This window comes from Seriola aureovittata, chromosome 3 (genome assembly GCF_021018895.1).
Source record: "Seriola aureovittata isolate HTS-2021-v1 ecotype China chromosome 3, ASM2101889v1, whole genome shotgun sequence".
Classification (NCBI taxonomy): domain Eukaryota; kingdom Metazoa; phylum Chordata; class Actinopteri; order Carangiformes; family Carangidae; genus Seriola; species Seriola aureovittata.
The window spans coordinates 14,658,206-14,682,891 of record NC_079366.1 but is presented as its reverse complement, the minus strand read 5'-3'; the positions used below and the strand labels follow the sequence as shown (position 1 = coordinate 14,682,891).

Here is a 24,686-nt window from a genome sequence, read left to right as displayed (position 1 = left end):
CAGACGGCTGACCTTTTCCTGCAGAATCCTCCACGAAGGGAAAGGTGATGTCTGAGTAATTAATTGTGTGAAACCGTAGCAGCTCATCACGCCCCTCCGTTCCTCATCCCACCCCACTCTGCTGTCGCTGTGTCACTCAACTGTCAAGTGACACCAGCAGGGGGATCTGACTGGGAGGAGCGGGGAGATATTGGATCTACCCATCTGTGTTTGTCCCAGGTGGAAATTTGTTCCCAGCTGAGTACAGACAAAGTTCAATTTGAACGCTTTGATGATAATGAAATTGAAAAAGAGGAATGAGAATCTGAGTGACAGGCTGACTGAAGAGGGTCATCTAGATTCAGAGTCACACAAGTCAACTTATTTTTCATCAGTGCAGAGAAAAGGTATTGTCCTCTTTAGATATAAAAGAAGACAAACACACACATACACGGGGGTATACAATAACAATTTCCCTCTTGAATTTGTATCATGAAATGCTGCAACATTCCTGCATCGTCTCCTCCTCCTCTGGACAGTACTGCGTTTGTCTGGGTAACTCTGAATTCTCTCTCTGTCAGAGACCAATGAAACAACCCACTGGCTACTGGCTGGAACCCCGTCAGCATCAGTGCCTGGCCGAGCCGGGAGCTGTCAGGTCAGACACCGACTGTGGTAGAGATTAGACCATCTCATGTCAGGTCGACCTCCGTGAACGTGGCACTTTATTCTTACCAACCGCACTGACCGCTGTGTCGGCTTATGTGTGCATTTGTGTGTGTGTGTGTGTGTGTGTGTGTGTGTGAGAAGAATTATCTTTATCGTATTTAAACAAAATGTCCATCAGAGACCTAAAAACAGGCAGATAATCTTTGAAAATGGTGCTTTTACATTTGAAAACAACTTGCATCCACACAAGCATTCTTAGGTTGTTTCTCCTTCCATGTTAAAATGCCCAAAACAATTAAAAAGGTACTTAATTTTGTCTCAGCAGGTTAAACCTTTGTTGACTTATTTTATGTTAGAATGTGGCTGAATGCATCATGAAGCTGTTCTCATTGACATTTTTATTTTTCTGTTTCTTTATCTGAATTCATATAAGATTGTTTCATTATGCCCTAAAAACAAAGGCAGGCAGTAATTCCCGCACCGCAGCAGTTGTCAGATTTATCCACTGGAGAACATTTGGAAGAACTTTTTAGGATTAAATAAGACTTAAGAGTCCACAGCCTTTCTATCAGCTTGTGTGCTATGGCACAGTGGTGCTTTGAACTAAACGCTAACTTCCTAATGACAGTAGTAACATGCTGATGCTCAGCAGGTATAATGTTTACCATGTTCATCATCCCAGTTGAATGTGTTAGTAACATTTGCTAATTAGCACTAAACACAGAGCTGATGGGAATGTCATTATAGTTTTGCAGGTGTTCGCTGAAAAGTATTAGACAAACTGAAGGTTTGACCAAAGCTATTACAATTATCCTTAAGGGGGCATGAAAGACTGAACCAGGTTTCCTGTCAATCCATCCAATAGTTGTTCAGACATTTCACTGAAATTCACAGATGTCAGCCTCATGGTGGCAATAAAAGAAAAGTCATAAAATCACTAAAAACTATTATAGTGGTCTAGACAGGCAAACCAATTATGTATTTTATGACTAAAGCATGAAAGTTTCTACACACCCCAAGGTTTTATGTAGAGGCAATTTATATCTGACCTCTGGTGACCTAAAGAGGTCATTGATCTCAGCATTGCACTATTCCAGGTTTGCCCCATCACTCTCCAGTATAATCCTGTACATCTTTGCCAAAATTGCATTTTTGTTTTATTAAAAAATAAAGGTTATTTACTGCTGTGACCATGTTATAATAAATAAATTTGCTTAGAGCACCAATTTTGCAGCGGTACAGCAGACCCCATTACTCCCAGGTGTTAATGTAGCTATAGCTTGTTAAAAACATTGACAACCTCTGCTGTGTGTTCCATGGAATCAAATGACTAGTTATCAGATTAGCGAACATCCTAATCAGAAGTTAGCATGCTAGCTTGTTCTGGACCACTCAGTACTCCAGGGGGCTCTGCCCTGTACCAGAGGTCACATCTGAATACCTCCAGGTTTGAAAATAAAGTTCATGGTTTATATAAACACTGTAGAAAGATTCATGCTTTTGTCATAAAATGCACAATAACCATCCATATACAAGCTTATCTGCTGCACTATCATAACACATTGTCTGGGAACCACAGAATTTTGTGAAATAATATTTTTTTAATAATAATTTTGTGTGTAAATAATAACTTTGACCTACTGGTGGGGCTAGATGAAAAGTCATTAGGATTCAACCTCTGGGCACTATGAATGTCTGTATCAAATGTTATGGTAATCCATGTAATAGTTGTTGAGATATTTCAGTTTGGACCCAAGTAGTGGAGTAACATGGACCACACCACTTTGATGTGGATAGAAGGCTAAAAGGACAGGAAACAGCACATTTTCAAATCTTTCTCCCCCTTCTCTCTTTCCGTCTCACCGACACAGTCTCTGATTGCCCCACTATCTCGACTGCGGTCTTGTGGTTGATGCCAGCTGTCAGTGTGCCTGTTTGACTTTTCACCTCTCCATCACCGCCCCGCCCCTCCCTTTCAGAGCCACGGCCCGCCGACAAGCTGTCAGCTCCACTCAACCTGAACTAGTCTCCTATATGAGACCAAGTCTGGGCCGATGACAGCGCCCAAGACTAGGGAGTGTCTTCCAGCTTATGGCCGCCAATAGCACTGATAATGTACTCTTCTTAGCTGTGTCAGATAATGTGAAAAAAGTGTGTGTGTGTGTGTGTGTGTGTGTGTGTGTGTGTGTGTGTGTGTGTGTGTGTGTGTGTGTGTGTGTGTGTGTGTGTGTGTGTGTGTGTGGTAAGAGAGAGAGAGAGAGAACAAGACAGAGATAGAGACAAGAAAGATATCACACAGGGAAAACCCCTTGGTGTCAAGGGCACAGTCTGAAAAGCCAGATTAACATGAGAAGGTGAGTGTGTGTCAGTGTGTTTCCATTGCACTTATGTGTAAGTGTGTGTGAGTGATGGCCAGTGAATGAGATGCCCCTGGTCTCATGTGTCCTCCCTGGTGCTTCAGTGTAATTAGCAGAGAGACTAATGAGCTTCTCCCACTCTAACGAGTCTGGCTTTTTATTAGAACTGCCAATTGCTCCATACGAAGGGAATATTGTGTTCAGGAAGCACCAGAAAGCCGAGTAACCTTGTATGGGTTCTTTTGTGTGTAAATTTACAGTCTGTGTATATAAATGTCTACATCTGGCTTCTCTGTTTTAACATCCACAAACCTGTAATGATAGAAAGCCTTTACATGTGCATCGCTTGAATGTGTGAGTGTGTTTGGGTTTGTCCTCCTCCTTCGCTTGAAAATTGTGAAGCTCTCCAAAGTTCAGGCAGTTTGAGTTGTGGGTTGGACTGGACCCAAGTTCATTCAGGAAGTATTGTTTGTTTATAATCTTATTTTATAACTGCAGGATAAAAATAATACAAGCAGCAAAGAAGGAAGGACGCTGCTTAGTTGCAGTGAAAGCAAAGACAGTGACAGAGATTAATGACGGTGCAGCCACCTACTGGCTCATAAGAAGACATTTTTTCTTTTATAAAAATGCTGTACTGTATATAATGTATGTATATGATGAAATATTATAGAAGTATAATTTGCTATAGTCAAGAGTAGATGAGATGTGACCACGTGTGAATGTGTGACTCGTGACTTCTTTCCCTCTAAATAGAGATGACCTCGTAACTCCTCAATAATCAGTGTTGATTGATTAATTGGTTAACCAGCATGTTTTGTAATTGCCTGCCTGTGTTTTACTTCCCTGCCTGAACTAATTTCTCTAGGGGCGGTTGGGTAATTTTCGTTTTTCATGTGCTAATCAGCGACATTTTAAACCCATCTGGAGCACATGTACAATTTTCATTAATCACAGTATTAATTACAGGTGCAAATACCTATTATTATTTGACACACCTGTTGGTCTAGCCGAAATTTAGTTTTTCGGCACACACTTTGCATTTTTAAAGGGCATCACCAACACCAACAGCCTGCAGTCTAATCTGGGAACCCTCACGACGAGGAAGGAGAAAAAGGAAAGCCATTAGGAGAGTAAGACCCCACCAGTTCATTAAATGGGCTGCTATAATGTCAGCTACAGGTAATTAGTCTGTCTTGGCAAGTCCACATTTATACCATATAACAGATTTTATGTGTGCTGCAATAGGGAATCACCTCATACAGTAGTAGCCCTTTAAAGTAAATGCTCGCAATTGTATAGGAGTGAATTGAAAGTAAAATAAAAAGGAAAGTATCCAAAAGAGGCTTGATATGTCCAATCCTTTTCTTTGCTCTGCAAGGTTTTTGTTGAACACTATAATGCAGTGTAGCCTTGATGTTGGAAGTTTTAATCAGAGGTTTGATGCACTATAGAATATTTACCAGTATCTAATAGCTTGTTTTGTCTGCGGGTCAGCAGATGGAGCAGATAGAGGCTACACAGTTCTTATAATAGCAACAACTCAGTGGTGCATGCCGTCTGACTCTGTGGGGGGATTGTAAGTAATTATACTGCAGGACGGGTTGTTTGCTGACTGGATTTTGTCATACCAGTTATTTAACTAGAGGAGAGCAATAATAACATACAGAGATTCAATAATATAGTAATACATTTTTTTTGCTTAAGGCTCACAATAACAGTATACAGTATGAATTGATGTGCCTTTCAGAATAATACTTTTATGTTGACTGTGTTTTGCAGATGTATAATTTGGTAACAATAACAATGTAGTGACACGTACAGCATACAATGTATGTACTGTATATGTACACAGTAGAGAAAATGTAAGCATTCGCAGTCAGATAGAGTGAGTTTGCATTCTTCTCTGATCCTTGTTAACATCAAACAGTGCTGCCAGAAGTAAGTCTCCTCATAAAGACCAGTGTTTATTTTTGGCACTCCCTCCTCACAACCACCTACAATATTTGCTTATACACACACGCACGCACACACACACACACGCACACACACACTCAAACTACTATCCTCACTCCTTTGTCTGCTGTCCCACTATCATCACATCCACACAGTAACCCAAGGGCTATTGCAGCTCCTGTTGCTTGGGGTAAACGTGTTATTGCACCCACCATCATCAGTCTCGTCACACGTGTTGCCATGCTGATTAACCATGGTCACGCCTGCTACGCCACCTCGGCTTGGATGGAGGATGTTATTATTAAAATGCGTGAAAATATTGGCAACAGCCATTTGTTGTATTTATGCAGTGTGGTTATTGCTGCATGTCATTGCCCACCAACATAGCTTTGCTGTCATGTCAGGTAACCTGCAGTACCTGACAACTTTAGTGGCTCTTCCCACAGTAGTTTTACCTGATGAAGAGGCTTAACAGATAGCAGAGAGTGACGCTAACCACGGGAAAAAGCCCCACCTGCTGATCTCCTGCGAGTCATTGCATCCCCATGAGACAGGTCACACATGTTATAGTGCTGAATGACTGCTTCATGCCTGTTACAATGTGAACTGCACTATTTTCCAGTGTGAAATTAGATGACTTTATAGGGGCTAAGATGTTATTCTCTAAGCCTCTAAGACTCAATTTCCTGCCCTGTCAGTTTGTGTCACAGCATTTCTGCTCTATTACATAGAAGACAGCAGAGAGTGACTGACAGGATGACTCACAGCAAAGATCTTCATACCAATTCAAAGCCAACATTTTATGATTACATGGTACAGTGTGAGCTGTTTCCTGCACAGCACCCAGGGTGTATCTTGTCTGAAATGTTGATGATGTTGTTATGAAAGGTTTTGGGCTCCATTTTCTGCTGATGTAGACTAAATTAGACAAGTTTATTTACAGCTATGAGGCTGCTGATCTCTTTTTGCCCCTTCTTATATTTTCAAACAGGGTTACTTTGTAAGCACATACTAGTTTTTAAGATGTTACACTGGACAGATATAGAGGAGAAAAAAAAAAAGTTTTGTCAGCAATGATTTACAAGGAATTTGAATCTTGTGCATATGAGAGAATAATGTATATCAAAATGACCGTCTTGAAGCACTGGGGCTTCAAAAAAGACTATTTTCTGTTGCATACACACTACATGCTTTCACATACTATATAATTATCACATGTCAGCATTCACTGCATCAGTGTTTTAGCACATGACAGGTTATTCAGTGACGTAGGTGTAAGAGGATTTGAGTCTGGCCACCAGTTTGCTGTTAGTAGACCGGGATAGGATAGAATTACTCACTGTCTCTCTTAATTAACTCAGGTTTCTCCTCATTCACGCCCCGCGCTTCCGTCTTCCTTTTAACCTGTGCTTACTGCTCAAGACTCAGCTCAGAAGCAGTTCAAAGCTTCTGGATAGTGACCTGTGTCTGTCTGGGTCAAATGTCACTGAAAGTGCCACAAGTCGGTCAGGGATGAGAGTCAGTAGTGACAATTAACCTCCTGTCAGGCTTTTCTCTTTTTCTTAGGTTGAAGAGAATTGATGGGCGGGTGTAACCTCTGTAATTAACCCCTGAGGTACAGCGGATGGCATCTCTGTTTTTGCTTCTTTTTAGTCACAGGACTGAACAGAGCCGGTTGAGATAATTGAAGGGTACAACAGTAGTAGAAGTACGTGAGAGAAGCTTTCGGAGATATTTTTTTCAGTATGTAGAAGATGGACAAAAAGAGAAACTATGATAGCCAGCTACTTATTTAAAAGGGGTTGTGAAGGGGTAGTGAAGGCTCAGGCTATCAACTTGAGGGCTAGATTTCGTCAAAATTCGAGTTGGTTTGAGAGCATTTTTCGTTGTAGCCTTTTTTATATTCTATCTTCACCCAGGCTGCTAAATTTCTTCAGGCTTTTATTCAAACTTGAAAACTCCCTGACCCTTATGCACTGCCTTCCCTCTGGTTCTTTTAATATTCAGCTATATGAAAATGAGGCTGAAGACAAAAAGCCTTGCATTGTGTCCAATCTGCACCCCCCTCCTTGCCACTGCCCCAACCCATCCTCCTTTACTCCCTGCCCCCCTCCCTCCCTCTGCTGTTTTTCTCCTCCACACTGACACCAGCGTGCTCAGATGCCCTCAATATGAGAGCTGTTAGTTGTGAATGTTTTGTGGTATTATGTCTGTAGCAGGATTTGTGTGTGTGTGTGTGTGTGTGTGTGTGTGTGTGTGTGTGTGTGTGTGTGTGCGTGTGCGTGTGCGTGTGTGTGTGCGTGTGTGTGCTTATTTTAATCTGAGGGATTTGCATCATTCCCTTTGCTGTTTGTCAAACAAGCCTTATGGATCACAGACAGTAACATAGTTATGAAAATGAAAATGTGCTGGGATCAAATCTGGTGAATATTCTTACATGCACAAGCTAAATATTTACTATTAAAGTAAAGTTAAGTACTTCTTTACCCAGAATCCTCTCCTCATTCATATGTTTGTGTGATGAAGCTAAACCAAAATTTAAAAAAAAAAAAAAAGTGAATAAATAAATAAGAATAGATTCACAAGTGTAACACAGTCAATACAAATGAGTAGAGCTACAAACTGTGAGTAGATTTATTGACAGAAAAATAATTGGAAACCACTTTTATATTCGTTTAATCTTTTAAGACTTTTTTATTGTCAGTAATCAACTGATTCCACCTTCTTTTCTGTAAAAACTGAATATCATTAATGGTTGGCATTTTTTCACTATTGTCTGCCAGGTTATAAATTAGTCGAGAAAACATTGTAATTTTAGTTTTTTGTTTATGTTAAAGCTTGAGGAGTCTTGGATGGGGAGATGTTCATGTTCTTCTCTGCATGCACCTCCGGGTGCATCAGAAGGAAATGATCACTAATTGGAGTGAAGGGATTGGGTAAACCTTGCATGAAATTGCCCTCAGAGGCCCATTGTTGAGTGTTTGTTCCTCTGCAGCTCCACCCCAGCGGCCAGCCTGCTGACTTCAGAGAGTGCTCACTCAACTATGAAGCCTGTGGTGTCGCAAAGTGGAGCGAGGGAGTGTTTGTGCGTGTGAGGAAAATAATGTATGGCTGCCTGCGTCTGGGAGTGACAGTGGAAGAGATAACGGGCAAATTTATTGAAGTGTTTATTTTTCTTCTGAGGCAGCTTGCATGTTTGCTTTAGAGAGGGAAAGTGAAGGGAGAAAGGAAAGGGGAGGTGGATGAATGTAGGGTAAAAGGGGGTGTTCTGTGTAGGGCGGAGCGAGGAGGGTGAGAGGAGGCTGAGTGGGGTTTTAGGGGTGTCTGTGTGTGTGTGTGTGTGTGTGTGTGTGTGTGTGTGTGTGTGTGTGTGTGGTTGAGAGACAAAGACGGGGGGAGGTGTGTATTGAGGGTCTTGGATTGGACTGTAATCCTTTAGTCCTGGTTGGAAATAACCCTGCACAGTCCGGGACAAACAATATGACAGGGACACACACATTCACACACACAAACAGACACACACGCAACATATTGTTTCGCTCACACACTGTGAAGCGAGACTGGCTTTGGCTGACGTTACTTCATCATGACAAAATGTCCTCGGCAGAAACTGGCTGATTTACTGCGAGAGAAGGTTGGTTCTTTCTGTAAAGTAGAGATTACACTTAATGCATCAGATTTGTGTGTGTGTTTGTGTGTGTGTAGGAGAGAGAGAGAGAGATGTTTTTGTGTGATGTGCATATGTTCGGGAAGGGGTCAGTGTGTTGGTCTTTTGCACTCTGCAAGAATAATGATACTCGGTTCTTGTAACATAAATACGTAACATTACTGTAAAAATGCACTGTCATTGTTAGGATTTCTCTAGTTTAATGAGAGTATACAAATTAAATCTGCAACACCTCCTTCCTCCTCCTCTTCTTCTGTTGGATGCCGTGTAGCAGATGGCACACATTCAGACTGGTTGTCATAGATGAATAGCTCACTTTTGGAAAGTTTACAACTATGATCTCACTTTGCCTTCTCCTGTCCAAACACAACAAAATGCATAAAATGTTCAATCTGGTTGCATCAAAATCGCTTGTTACTCACATTGCTGTCACAATGGGAAAAAGTACTACAGACAAAGATTTAGAGTTGTATGATCCTCATACTTTCCACCAAGCATGTGTATACGTAATGGTAAATGACAATATTTTATTTCTTTGTGTAATTCTACTAAAATCCATTTACGCTGACCTACTGGGGGAATCTTGTGATTAACCTGAACCTGAGCCAGGTTCAGGTGGAGTAAGTAGTTGAGTAAGTAGTTCTCTACTTTATCACCATCATTGTACAAAACCTGCCAAAAATAGGATCATGTATCTCAAATCGCTCATTCACTCATTCATTACTCCCAATATAATAGACACTCAGAAAAGGCTCAGTGTCCATGGCATTTACACGTCTTTATTCATTCTGTTGCGAATATTTTGTAGGGGCACTATACAGAGCATAATTTTCACTCTGAGAGAGAGGGACACAAAAAAAAAACTGGCATTGACAATACAATTAGTCCGTTATGTAGTAAACAGGGCTTTGCACTTAATTGGGATTAAATATTTATTTTCTCTTTTGTTCTATTCTGCGTCTTGCTCCATTGCTTACTGCTTGTTCCTGTAACAGCGGTGAGGGAGGTGTTAGTTAAGGCAGGTGTCCGTCTACAGCAAAACAGAGTGGTGCTCTGGGACTCTGCATGTGTTGCAGTCTGATCTGCCCACATCTGAACAGTCTCTCTCTGTCATATCTCTTCGAAACTCTTCACATACCTAATATAGCATTAGTATACCTGCCAGACATCGTGATCTATCAAAGACACAAATGATTTTGAAGATAATACTCTCATCACATATTGGAAAAGAAGTGCTTATTATAGCCATATTTAAAGATGGCACTGAGTGAAAAGTGCACTGACAACTGTGGCCTTAACAGGGAATAAAATTTGCCTCATCACTGTTAGGTAACATGGAGAAAAACAACATGAGGCAGAGCCAATACCTCTTCTCTCTGTTGTCATTTGGTGGAGCACAGAGCACCTGCTGCCAGCCTGGCTTTACTCAGCGTCTGCCAACACCGGCATATGGCAAACACACACTCACATACACACGCACGCATGCACGTACGTGGTCACTATTTCTGGATCAGGGGTGTTTGAATGTGGCATGCGACTCATATTGTCTGAATGTCACATCTTTATGCATGAATACACTGTATTTACACACACACAGACATGGTTACACTTACACACATACACTTGCGAATATACAATGACACACAGCTACATACACATACACACTCAAACACAGGCACATAGAGACAGAGAGATAACAGCTGTCTTCTGTCTACATTCACAAACATTCACATCCTGGGTTGTCATTGTACAGTGCATTCAGAGCGTGATCAGACTTCAACCGTCACTTTTCTTCACATTTTGTTATGTTGCAGCCTGATGCTAAACTGATATATACAATATTTTTGCAAATTTATTAAAATAAAGAAAAATTGAAATATCACATTGACATATAAACATTGAGACCCTTTACTCAGAACTTAGTTGAAGCACCTTTGACAGCGATTACAGCCTCGAGTCTTTTTGGGTATGACGAGCTTTGGACATCTGGATGTGGGGATCTTTTGGGGATTCCTCTCTGCAGATCCTCTCAGGCTCTGTCTTGTGGGATGAAGAGCGTTGGTGGACAGTCATTTTCAGATGAGATGTTCGATTGGGTTCACATCAGGGCTTTGGTTGGCCCACGCAAAGACATTTTTGCCCTTGTGCTAAGGATCATTGTCCTGTTAGAGAGTGAAGCTTCAGCCAGTGCTCTGGACCAGGTTTTCGTCATGGATATCTCTGTACTTTGAATCAGCTTTCCTTCAGCCCTGACGAGTCTCTATTTACCTGCCCACAGCATCCAAAACATCCCCACAGCACGATGCTGCCACCACCAGGCTTCACTGTTGGGATGGTATTGGGCAGGTGATGAGTGGTGCCTGGTTTCCTCCCGACATGATGCTTAAATTGAGGCCAAACACTTCAGTCTTGGTTTCATCAGACCACAGAATCTTGTTTCTCTGGACGCAGGACCTCTGGATGGTGTTCCGAATTTCTTCCATTGAGGAATTATGGAGGCCACTCTGCTTTTTTTTTTTTTTTTCATAGCCTTCCCCAAATCTGTGCCTCGACACAATCCTGTCTCTGAGCTCTGCAGGCAGCTCGTTCACCTCATGGCTCGGTTTTTGCTCTGATATGAATTGTCAGCTGCGAGACCTTAGGTGTGTGCCAAATGACAAAAACACGCATGTCAATGTCAGTTTTTCATTTTTGATAAATTTGCAAAAATGTTTGCTTTGTCATTGTGATGTATTGAGTGTAGAGTGATGAGGGAAAAAATTAATTTCAATGATTTTAGCATAAGGTTGCAACATGAACAGAATACTTTCTGAATGCTTTGTATTCCAGGTCAGCTTGTCCTCAGTTGAACAGACAAATTCTGACACACAGCTGCAACCTTTTTCTGTTTTATCCTTATTTTAGGGGATCAAGGGCAGCTTGACTTTTAGCAATCCAGGCAGAATTACCAGCAGTCTATTCCATTAGAAAAAGAGAAGGCCATAATAAGCCTCTTTGCTGACTAACCCTCAGCAATCAGCAATCCTTTTTTATGACCTCTGGCTCTCGTGGAGATAGTTCACAGCATCAGCCACAAACAAATGTATTTCTTTTATATTTGTAGATTTTTAAGTGGTAGTTTCACCCTTAATTGCCACTTAAGATTTGAGGTCCCAAGCAATCAAGTGCGAAGGAAAGAAAAGAGTGTCTGGGACCACTATATGTCAGGCATAACAAAGCTGGAGACAAGTGCAGAGCTCTTTTCACATTCAAGTGCTTAAGTAATCACTGTTTTGAAGGCCTTTTGAATTTCCATCTTTTTAAAGATATCTTTGGTTTTGTCAGAATGTCTGGTGTTTTTCAGATATATTTAAATGCCTCCTCTGCTCTGGCTGTGAATTAGCCAAAAATAAAAAGGCTGTGGTTAAATGCAACGCTCAACGTCATCTCAAACTGAAATCCAGAGCTGTTAAAAGTTATTGCTGCGTCTCAACAGTTGGCCCTTTTTTGGAGCAATTATGGCTTCTTTTTTTTTTTTACAAGATGCCCAAACCATGACTAAACCACTCCACTGCTGATGGTTATTTGAGGTCCTGATGTTTGGCTGAACAGAAAATTATGAATTGGGGGATACGGACTGTTCATGAACTTCTAACATGTTTATGCTCATTGATTGTGCCTGTGAAATACCATGGACCATTTTGATTAGCTTCAAGTTATTTAGTTGTTATTTTGTTTTTCCATATTCCTTCAGTAGGACGGGTTACAAAATTATTCAATTGGACTACAGTAAGATTTTATTTAGACATGAAATCTTATCTTGTTTTGTCCGTGTGTGTGTTCATTTGCAGTATGACCCAGAGAATTCGGGCTTCATCAGTACAGAGCGGTTCAGGGACCTCCTGGCGACACACGGCTCTGAGCTTGACCCCCACAAACTGGAAGTCTTATTGGCCCTCGCCGATGGCAACGCTGATGGAAAAATCTGCTACCAGGACTTTGTGAACCTGGTGAGATGTTTTAACTTTTCATAGGCTCACTGACATCAGTGTGTCACTATCAACATACACATTGTATATCCAACATGTTCTTGCATGCTGTGTTGAAACTTATGTTGGAAAACACAGATGTGTGGTCACATCAGTCGTCTCGCCAGAATAAAAAAAAAAAAAAACTTCAACTTTGAATTTTCATACAAACAGCTTATGACTTCACTTGGACTTTGTACTTTATACCTTTTGACTTGTACTGACTTGATATCCTTCACAAGCCCAAAGATTAAACATGGGCATAATTTGAATGAATCCTTCAGCAGCTAATCATATTTTGCGAGCAGGAGGAAACGTTAAGGTGCGGGTTTTGCAAGATGGTACCTTGGATTATCACATTCCACTGTACAGTTTCTGCTGTGGTCAACAAAAAACAGACAGATACATGCTTGTATACAATGACTATAACTGTGTTACAAGAAAAACACAATTGAATATTTTGCCTTTAAATGTTATAAAGTTTATTTAAAAGTAATACATGTAATAATTTCTAGTAGTAGTCATATTTCTTTAAATTCACTATATTAACAGTTACATAGTTTAAAAATGAAATGACATTAAATTTGGTGAAGGGCACATTTTTAACTTGTTTAAGACACAAAGTTTAGGACGTGGACTTGGCTCAGTTCTTCGCTCAGGGTGTCAGAGCCATGAATTTAGACTTACTTGTAACTTGCAAAACAATGTCTGTATCCCACCTCTTCACCATCTATAATATCTACACTTTGATTTTTCGTCACATTTCAGACTTTTCTCCATTTACATCCCTAATCCGACATCACCTCAGCTACAAGGTTGAGGGTCCACCTAATAGGAAATGACCCAGTCTGGTGATAAATTCCCCTTTTAATGCTCACCTTGCCCCACTTTCAGTTTCACCTTCAAGCGGCTGTCTGCTGCTGATTGTCCAAGGTCTCACTCAAGCATCTCTAGCTGTGCCCGCCGCCTCATAAGCCTCTCATTTTCTGTTTTCCTCTGTCTCACTGCTGTTCCTCCTGGGAGGCTGAACTGCTGACCTGGGACTATGCAGAGTGGTCTTTGAGTGGGAGTAGTTGTGTGGTAAACAGTAACTATTGGTTGGCTGAGGGTTTGGGTGGGGGGGGTAGGGGTATGTGTCTGTACACACTGCAGGGAATTCATTGTTGTCTGTGAGTGTGAGTGTGTCCATCTCTCCCTTTCTGTCTTATTCTTCAAAGCTGTTTATTGTCTGATGTAGTGGGTGAGGAATGAGGCCTTTAGGAACCTTGGAAAAATGTCAAAGGGTTTTTCGCTGTTGGTTTTTTCTTGGTGCATTCAAGTCATGTGACAGGCTGTGGGTCATGGTGCGCTACTGGAAGTGGGACAGAGGAATGGAGTGCGTGCATTTGAATATACATTCACTTTATTTCTTAGTGGCTATTGTGTCCACACCTTCAATGGTTTTTACATTCACTGAGGCAGCCACAACAGAAGCTAAACACAGAGAGCAATACAGGGAGAGTGGGAGTGAATAAAGAGAGAATCAAGTGACATGTATTATGGTAATATGCTCTGCAGTGAATGAATAAGTGCTGAAACAATTAGTTTAGATTAGATAAATTGATTAGTTAGCCATTTATAAAGCTAAAGTGCCAAACATTCAGTGGCTCTCTCCTCTGAAATGTGAAGATTTGCTGCTTTTCTCTCTTTTATATAATCGTAAACTAAATACATCGACAATGGTGAAATTGTGATGATAGTTTTTCATTATTTTCTGACACCTTCTAGCCTAAACTGATAGTCCATTATGAGAAGAAAGAAGTCAAGAGAGAAATCATGTATTCATAATTATGGTAATAAACAGTATAATCAGCTGAAAAGACTAGTGACTAAATTAGTTAACCAGTTGACAGAAAGTTTACTAACAGCAGATTTGATAATGTTTAACCGGTGAAGTCCGTTCAACAGGAAAATATAACTATATAATATGATATACATTCAGCTTGTGTGTCAGAATAATGCTGCTTTTCTCTTTTTAAAACCATTATCAATTGAAAATATTTGGGTTTTGAGCTTTTGGTTGGATTAAACAAGTAATTTGAAGATTAATTGTTCATGAAATTGTTAGCTTTAGCCACAGAATGAAAACCAAGATGAATACCACTTTTGTTTAAGGTTATATGACAAACAAACAGGAATAACTTAAGTTCAGGTAATGAAAGAGCGTAGACCTCTGTTTCAGGAGACAGTTATTCAAAGCTAAATCTGTAAGAATTTCTGCGCACGTGTTCCCACACTTCTGTGAAAAAGCTTTTAAACATGATGCAAATATCTAAAGGAATGTGAAGCATGTATTCACAACATAATAGACTTTGTAAGGGCAGACATTAATGGTCTGTAAGATAAAGATCAAAGGTCAAAGCCAATATGGGATCTTGAATGAGAGTTATAATTCTTCTGCCAGGTTAATTGGCAGTGCCTGGTTTCTGTTGGTACATTTTTATCTCTCCGGCCATTCTGCTTCCAGAGAAAGAAGGAAAGAAGGAAAAAAAGGGAGAAAGAGAGGAGGAGGGCCGGCACAGACAGAGACAAACTGTGAGGGGTTTATTTGTCACGCCATCTCTCCTTTGCACCACAGCTCCTCCATCAATGTGATTGTCAGTAATTGCCTTCTCACTGCTTTGTCACAGCCGGCGTTCAAATCACCGCTCTCTCTTCTTTTTACCTCTTCTTCCCTCCATCGTCTCTCACTCTTTACCTTTACCTCTGTCTCTCTTCCTTTTGCATAAGCTCCCATCTTATTTCCCACTGCTTCTTCCTTATCTGCACCCTGCACTTTCTTCTTTCCATCCATTCGTCTCCCTCTGTCTAACTCTCTTTCATACATCACACTGTGACTGTCCCAGGCAGAAACCGGTTCAGTAATAGGTTTATACTCCCCAAAATATCTACAGACAGGTTCCACCGCTCTGTTTTCCCCCAGTAGGATGAAATTATGGAATGATCATGATGGATTTGTGCCTGTGCTGACAACTGCATTCATATGTCCTGTTTTGGGTTGTGTATGCCTGATACAGTTTTTTGTTTTTTTTCATGGCTTCAGCTAGCTTCTTAGTTCCAATTGGGGAAAACCTAATGCTATAACATACAATTATATATTAAACAACGTGCTTCCATCTTTGTGGCAGTAATTTGTGAAAGGACTTTTCATGACAGTTGCCTGGTATACAAAAAAGTCTGTTAAGAAGTGGTTTTCTAAGTTTTGTGTTGTGAAGAACTTGACTGACCTGACCTCAACCCTATCCAACCCCTTTGGAATGAGTTGGAGTGTAACTACAAGCCAGCCCAACATCACTGCCTGAACTCACTAGGGCCGTGATCAGACAGACCCATTCACCCATCAAACCCATTCATTCATTGGAATGGGTCCACTCCTGTGGGTGCCAAAGCAAAGGGGTCCATTAGACCATGACCAGATCAAAACCTAGCATACTGTATATCTGGCACTGTTTATGGTCAATATGTGAAATTGAGGACGTGGTTGAAAACTGTTGTGTAACCACTGTATTAGCTACTTTCAATGGAAAGTAGCTAAAGCCTGCTTGAAAAGTCGTTAAATGTCACTGAATGATGTAATACACCAATTAGCATATTCATGATGTAATTGCGTCATATTTGCATTCTGCATAGTGTCAGCCAGTTTCAGCCCTTTATCCGTTTGCTTCTCTTCTACTCTCTAATAAAATAATAAAGTAAAACTCTTGCCAATAAAGCCATTCTCATTTATATGTTTTTCTTGTTCTTGTTCTGTTGATAGAGAACGGAAGAAGTATGAAATAGTGACTGAAACGCAGCTCATCCAGCAGTCACTTTCAATCCATTTCCAAGCTGCTCTTCTGCAGTGCTAGGCCGACCTTGTGCTTGTAGGGCAGTTCTGGTGACCCTGTTTTGTGGAGAATACCTAAGGTTTGTCCAAGAAGTTGCTAGATTTGTCACTAGGTGCTATTAAAATAATTTGCTAAGTGGATCTGAAAAGTTGGTAAATCTAGCGACAAAGGCGTTAAGTTGGCAATTCATCTGGTAAGAGCAACCGCCAATGGGGAAACCCCAACACTCAAGCGGCTGACCAGTGGTGTAATTATTACTCAGTCAGTCGCTCATGGACATTCAGGGATGCAGCGCAAGTCATCACCCTGGATTTCTTTTTTCTCTTTTTCTAAAACAGCCAGGTTCTAAAATCTTGTAGAAAGCCTGAAACCAGAAGAGCGGCATTTCGGTATAATGCTTAGGTTTCCACATATTTTTGGACATGTCAGATATTTCTGTGATAAATACAATACACTGCTACTCTTTCTTTTACTCTTTATTTTGGCCCCTCTTTTCCACCCTTGTTCATTATCTTCTACCTCTTTCTTCAGTATGTCTCCATTTTCTATCTGTTTCCACCTCTGTCTTTCTTTTACTTATGTCCCTCTCATCTGACTGTGTTTTCCATCGATCAAACAGTGCAATAGTCTCTTGATTGCCGAACAGCCATTTGTCCCTTTCACCTCTTCTCTTCCCCTCTCCCTTCTCTTCTTGCCAGTGGGTAAACAGACAGAACGTCATTCTTTCTTTTGTGTTGTGCAAAGAGGAGAGGAATTGCAGTCACTTCACACGAAGAATGAACTGTCTTTATAGAGCATGGCTGCCTGGGGGAGGTGTGTGTGTGTGTGTGTGTGTGTGTGTGTGTGTGTGTGTGTGTGTGTGTGTGTGTGTGTGTGTGTGTGTGTGTGTGTGTGTGTGTGTGTGTGTGTGTGTGTGTGTGTGTGTGTGTGTGTGTGTGTGTGTGTGTGTGTGTGTGTGTGTGTGTGTGTGTGTGTGTGTGTGTGTGTGTGTGTCTGTGTCTGTGTCTGTGTCTGTGTCTGCTTTAGTATGTGGTCTGGAAGTGGCCATGGTAACCCATAATCATTTTCCCACAGTTCTCTGTGCCTGACTTAAAGACTGAAATAATTGGCTTTTTCTGAAGTTTATCTCCAAACAGTGATTCCTGCAGAGACACTAAAAGTCTCATTAAACAGTGCCAGCAGAACCATCAGCCAACTGTTCATACACAGATTGTAGTGATGTTCTGATTTTACATCTGTCCCTCTTATTAGTATTTTCTGCGGTCAGTTTTTTTTCTTGTGCATATCTTTCAACTCAATCGACTTGAAATTAATTGAGATATTTACCTTTATTTTCAAATTGTACATGAATAAGTTTGTCATCTTTAAACCAGAATGTGCCTTATTGTCTGTACATATACGTGAGTAAACATCAATCCAAGCTTCATTACACATTTAACATTTCAAGGCAATTTAAAGTTGTAATGTTTCAAAGTTGCAATAGTTACATCCACCCACCTTTTTATTATACTTTTATTGGCCTTAGCCACATTACATTTATCTATTTCGCCAATCTCTGCTGTTGCAGAAAACAATATTACTTATTCTTATTTCCTTAAAATAATATCTACTAACTGACACATCTGGGCTTCCTGCAATCCTAGAGACACAAACACAATAGTAGAGTTGATGGAAAGTGACATAAACAGAGCAGAGTAAGGAAGAGATCGGGAAAGGACAGAAAGAGGGAGACAGACAGAAAGAGAGAGGGAAGGAGCCTAGGGAGAGAAATGGGACAGGAGTCATTGCATTTTCATGGAGCGTCTTGTAAAACACACTGCAAGTGAAATAAAAGGCACAAAGCAGTGAATTAGGCAGAAAGCTTAGACAGCTGCAGCAGCGATGTTTCCCATCTATGCAAATAAATGGCAAGAGTTTCCTGGCTGTCTCAGCTGCTCTTATTCTTTTTTAAATTTGACTCCATATATTCTACGTATGTCTATATGATACCATGTCATTGTATAGATACACTCATTCACACTGGGACAAATATTTCCTACGACATTCATTTACTCAGTGTGTGTGAGTAAAATGCACTGCGCTGCAGTGCGGAAACATTTAGAGAAAAAAAAAAACACATCATTTCTGTTGAACATAGTGGGACCACACACACCATCACACACAAAACTGTAAACATGCAAAGATAGGACTTGAAAAAACATTTCCTTTCTTTCCTTTTCTTATTTTAAAATTTTTCTTGGACCACCCATAGACCAAGAATTATAGTTATATACAGTTATAGTTCAGATATAGTCTATTATTATCCATTATATCCATGTTTGGCATGGCTTGAAAAATTATTTAAACGATTAATAATTTATCAAAATAGTTGCCAGTTACAAAATGTTGATTAATCAACCACTCTAATTGCTGCGGCTCTAGTTTAATGTATGAGTGTGTGGAAAGCGTCAAAATGAGATGTCCACCGTTTGAAAAATGTGACACCTGTACAAGGAAAATTAATGCAATAAATCAAAACAGATGACAGCGCCTTTGAGCAGAGAAGTCATTTCATCAGGTTTAAAAAAGAAACAATCTTCTGTAACTGAAGGATTCTAAACGATGAACTAAAAAGGACAAATGTGTTTGGAAATGAACTCTTCGTTGACAGAAAGGGATGAGGAGAAGGGTTTGACGGTTGCTAGGTGATGATACAAGCATTCTGTTGCCACGGTGAGGTGGGAGGGGTCTGTCAGTGTGCTGGACAGAGGAGAATTGGTGTGTGTGTGTGTGTGTGTGTGTGTCTGTGTGGCCTGTTCCCAGAGTGTTCAGGCTCTTGTTGTACATCAAGTAGTTCATGAATGTACATAATAGCAAATAATAATAACAAAATAAAGTCTCAAAAATCTTCACATCTTAAATAAAACCACAAAATTGCAGATAACGCAGCATGATTATGTGAAAAGCTGCTGAACTAATGATAATAAAAATAATATAATAGATAATAAATATCTCTGACATGTCTCTCACACTGCTTCTCCTCTTGCCTTGCTCTTCTCTCTGCCTCACTCCTTCTTCCCTTCTGCTCCCTCCCTTTCATCACTTTCCTCTGTTCCTTCCTCCTTCCTCCAGATGAGTAACAAGCGCTCCAACAGTTTCCGGAGGGCCATTCTGCAGGGGAGCCGGCAGCTAAAAGGCTGCAGTCTCAGAGATGAGGTCGGCCTGGGGCTCTCTCAACGGCTGGTCCGACACGTCGCCTATGAGACGCTGCCCCGCGAGGTCGACCGCAAGTGGTACTTTGACAGCTATACCTACTGTCCCCCGCCCTTGCTCATTCTGGCTATCACCATTGCTGAGGTAAATTGTTTGTGTGAGCAGCTTATACATTCCTACCAACTGCAGAAGGCAGTAATGTAAGTGTCCTAGCAAGCCGTACAATACAAAACAGAAGTTGTGTCTGTCCAATGTGATGGCAAATATAACTGGTGAAACACAGCAATGTAACAGCAGAAGTAAAGAAAGAAGAGGCAGCCAGCTAATGTAAAAACAGGTTTCAAAATATTTAAACATGGTTTTGCAAATGTTTTATGAGGAAGGAAACTGTCACAACTGGTGTCAACAGGGTAACAAGAACACGGGATAGGACGCAAATGCAGCTAATGAAGTTCAGTGATTTTATTTACACAAAGTGCTACAAAGGCGTAGAGGATGGTGGGGCAGGCAAGGGTCAAAACCAGTGAAGACAGTTCAGACAGGCAAAAAAAATCCAATAATGCACAGGCTGGAATCCAATGTCCAATAAACAGGCAAAAGGTCAAAACCCTGGCAAGTCAGGAAGAAACAAGGAACCAGGACATGAAGCACACTGCAATATAACATAAGGGTCTTTCCAGGAACAAATGAAGTGAACAGGTATATGTAATGCAAAGCTGATTAGGAAATGAGGTGCAGGTGGGGAGAGAACAGGTGTGTGGATGGGCGAGGCAGTCAAGTGGTGAGAGAAGGGAAAGTCTGAGGACATCTGCTGGTCAGCTGGGGGAAGGCAGGTCTGGGGAGATGAAGGGAAGAACATGGTCTGGGAGAAATGAGCAGGGGGCTGGAGACAGGGGCTGAGGGGAACTGAGGAGCAGACTGTGACAGGAAACACTTTCAACACATTTGCTCAGCCTCATGGAAGTGCACAGTATGTTTTGTGAACATAACAAGACAACATTGTTACAAGACACCTCCACAGGGTTCCTTCGAATTTGTAATAATTTAAGTAACAAAGTCTCTTCCGTGATATATATTGCAGTTCCCTGCAGAAAAGTCAATTCATTATGTGGATATATGACATAAAATTTGGTTGAATAACTTGGATCTAATATTTGATATTTAAATAAGACAAATGACTTTAAAACATTGAAGAAATATCACCAGCTCTTAGAAATAGTTCATTTAACTAATAACTCTTAAATATATGTAAAGAAATCAAGTTCAAAGTTTGTGTTCAACTTTTATCTGTTTACCAGAGCAATTTGTTTCGTTTTATGATTCTGGGCATTATTTTATTGTATTCACAGTAATATAATTCCTCCTGAAATCACTCAGTTCGTGTTCGTCCCTCTGTGCTCTCCCAGGTAGCCGTGTTCATGTACTACGGGTTCCAGCTGGACCGCTTGGTCCTGCAGGTGTCCAGCCCGTCATTCCTAAAGAGCCCCTTACCGTACCATCCCCAGCTACGAGCCCAGGCCTGGAGGTACCTCAGCTACTGTTTCATGCACACTGGGTGAGTTCACATCTCGCTATTGAATTTCTAATTATGAGCATTACACCCTGCTGTATTTCTTAGAGGCACAACTGAGTGCCTCTGTAACCCTGTCAGCATCCAAAATAGTGTGTAGCACCACTGGGATGAAATTACATAATGATAAACAAAAATTAGAGGTACTGTATTGCTCTGATGCCTTGGGTCGTTCAGGTTTATGACATTTGAAAGAGCTTGTTTCATAATAATTTTATAAGCAGGAATACACTGTGCACAGACAATGTGTAATTATTTTTCAGTGAAACACAATGAGCACACGAAATTAATGAAAATTGGAGACAAGAAATAGGAGATGGGATTGCAACATGCACGTTGCTAAGGAGGTCTTACTGAGTAAACAAGTGATAAATAATCTTGTGGGACACCTTAAAGTATCACATTCTCAAACAAGCTATTGTTGTTGGATTATTAATGTAATGTGTATATATTGCAGTGCTGCTGTCATATCTGAACATGGGGAGCATTTATCTTCATCATCACTCTCCTTTGCTAAAAGATGCTGCTAAAGACTCAAGTGACAGATAATCAGATAATTTCATAAAACTTCTTCAGCCTATATCTCCTCTCCTCTCCTCTCCTCTCCTCTCCTCTCCTCTCCTCTCCTCTCCTCTCCTCTCCTCTCCTCTCCTCTCCTCTCCTCTCCTCTCCTCTCCTCTCCTCTCCTCTCTTTTCCTCTCCTCTCCTCTCTATAGAGTCTTTTATTATCAGTTCAGGCCATGTCATCCAGGTTTAATAACCCTTCTGGGTAAATGTAGTCTTAGGCAATAGTGAGCACTAATAAAATGATAATTTAATTAGAAGGTTCTGGGGAGAGACAGGAACTGGACTGACAGTGTGTGTGGTGAAAAGATAAACTAGAAAGGATGAAGGGAGGAAATGACTCTAGCATGACAGAAATGCACAGTATGTTATGCATAGCCTTGTTTATTCATCAGACACATTGAACCATCAGTAACATCTTCCTGAAAACATAGCTGGTTCTATAATTTCGTCATGCTTCTATATGCTTAGTTGGTCTCACTAATACATTGTGTTTGAACATGCCTCATCAACTCTGACTGAGTGCTGTTTTTTGTTGAAATAGAACACGGTTTAATCACAAATTAAATCTCATTCACTATGGTTTTGCTGCTGGTTTGCGCGGCTTAACATTCAGCAGTTGGTTGGTGCACGAATCCAGCGAAGGTGGGACAGATGCAGTAAATGATAGTGAGTTCAACAAATTAAATAACTATGAGGGGGAAAAAAACTGATGCACTGATATTAATTTCATTACCATTTTGAACAAATAGATCCATATCATTTTGAGTTTGACTTACTGAGCAACTGTCCCTATCTCCAAAAAGCCTCTGAGTTGAATATTGCACAGCTTTTGAATGTATTCAACAGTATCAACCATTTACATCACTCCACAGTAGAGTTTTAAGATATTTGTTTCTCCGTGTTTAACTGACACTCCGTGCTGCTGAGTATAAACCTTTGATCACTGGTTCACGTTACAGCTGTAGTAATCTGATGAATTACATACACGTGCACACGTAGACACATACAGGCAAGTCATACAAAGGGGGGTGGAGTACATGTTAATAAAGCCCCTAGAGGGTAAAAGTGATGAGCATGGGGGCTTCACAAGTTCCACCAAATGTGGTGCGACAGCTCATGTGCATTGTACAACAGGCATAATTAAAGCCCCCTGTTGCTGTAATGTGTGTCTTAGGAAAAATGACTTTACTTTATTGTCCAAATAAATTCATATTGCCTGGGTTTTGAAGAAAGAGTAACCCAAAATAACTGTGTTCATGTCAATCTGGAGTCTGAATGTTATGATTCATGTGACATCACAAATGATATTTTTCTGTGTCTTTATTTAGCTCTAGTTCACTAAAGAGTGATAGAAAACATTGCTGTGACAATGAAAAGACCTTTAACAAAAGTCAAGCACATGAATAAAACCCACAACACCGTGTGATCCCTGATCCACTTCTCAACTAGTACGCACAATACTTTGCATGTCCTACTCAAAACTCACCGCTCACATCATTAAAAGTGACACAGTCTTTTGCAAAGCTTTTATGACGTACTGATACCACTGCTTCCATATCCTCATTCTTTCTCTCTCGCCTTCTCACACACACACACACACACACACACACACACACACACACACACACACATACACACACACACGCACACACACACACACACACATCTACAAACCATGTAATCCTGTCAACAGCTCAGCAGCACTGATCCTTCCCAATTCTCAACACTAAAACAGAGTGTAAATATTGGCCCCAAAACATCCCTGAGTACCGCATTATGCATGCAGAATCTCTTCCTCTCTCTACTTCCTCACTCTCACTCTCTGTCACACACACACACAAACAATGTATCTGCAGCTGCTGTGAAAACCTCAGGAAGATTCACTTTGTGCAAAACTAAACCACTAAACTGCGAAAAGCATCAGCAAAAGACTTCTTTGCAGCTTTATTTTTATCCCTGAAGTTTTGTCCTGCAATAATCAACAATACTTTTGCGATACAATCTGTGTTAATTGAATGATGACATTTCTAATGTTGACAATTTAATATTTAGTATGTTTCTTTAATAATATTTCTTTTGTGAAAGCTTGCTCAAAGGCCTTTCACTGAGCTGAGTGCTTGAATCGTGCAGTAAACTCAACCAACGGTCAAGTACAACTGTGGTTTGGTTGAGCCACAGATGAAAAAAGGACAAGATTAAACAATGCTTTAGTTGAACGCTCTGAAAGACCATGGTCATCTGGACACAAAAGGAGCTCTCATGGGTATCCACAGATCTGCCTGACAGTGGAAACCATCCCTCACAGCCTCATTAGCAGTATAGAAATAGAAAGATGCTGTTATCTGGAGTAGAGTTGTCCTTGTGCATTTGGACTGGCCTCTACCAGCAAATCAATATGCCCCATTGTCTGTCTGATAACTGGAACAATCCTCTATATGTCGGCATTGTAGTTGAGGTGGCTGAGTTGTTTGTAACTTAAAAGATTATTGGCCTTGTCTCGTATTTTCCTGTCCGTGTTGGGTGAAGTGTGTGTGTGTGTGTTTGTGTGCCCGTTTGATTTGGGAGTGTTTTTACTTATTTCTACAAGGATGCACCGTCAGGACACACTGCGTTCACAGATTCAGTCCGTCAAACTGTCAAATGACGGAGAAATGAGACTCCTGAAGGAGTCATCACGCTGTTTCTCTCTGTTTCTTTCTGTCATCTCTCTTTCAGCAAAACAGGAATGACAGTATAATTCAGAGACAGAAGATACAAGACAGTGACTGAAGTGAGTGAGAGACAATGAGATGGACTGAGAAAGTGATGGAGGGAAAGAGACAAAGAGGCCGGATTATGCTAGCTGCTGTTCTTTTG

The 24,686-nt window shown here is 40.7% G+C and overlaps 1 protein-coding gene across 4 annotated transcripts in view; it reads left to right on the top strand.

Annotated features, from left to right (window-relative positions):
• rhbdl3 (rhomboid, veinlet-like 3 (Drosophila)) overlaps positions 1 to 24,686 on the top strand; it is a 60,456-nt gene that overhangs the window by 22,337 nt on the left and 13,433 nt on the right. For 3 of the 4 annotated variants that reach the window (XM_056371225.1, XM_056371227.1, XM_056371226.1), the window contains 3 exons: positions 12,459 to 12,617; positions 19,613 to 19,837; positions 21,100 to 21,248. In XM_056371225.1, the coding sequence (XP_056227200.1) occupies positions 12,459 to 12,617; positions 19,613 to 19,837; positions 21,100 to 21,248 (533 nt within the window). Of the gene's footprint in view, positions 1 to 8,347; positions 8,596 to 12,458; positions 12,618 to 19,612; positions 19,838 to 21,099; positions 21,249 to 24,686 lie in introns of those variants that run through there. The other variant, XM_056371228.1, reaches the window with a different exon arrangement.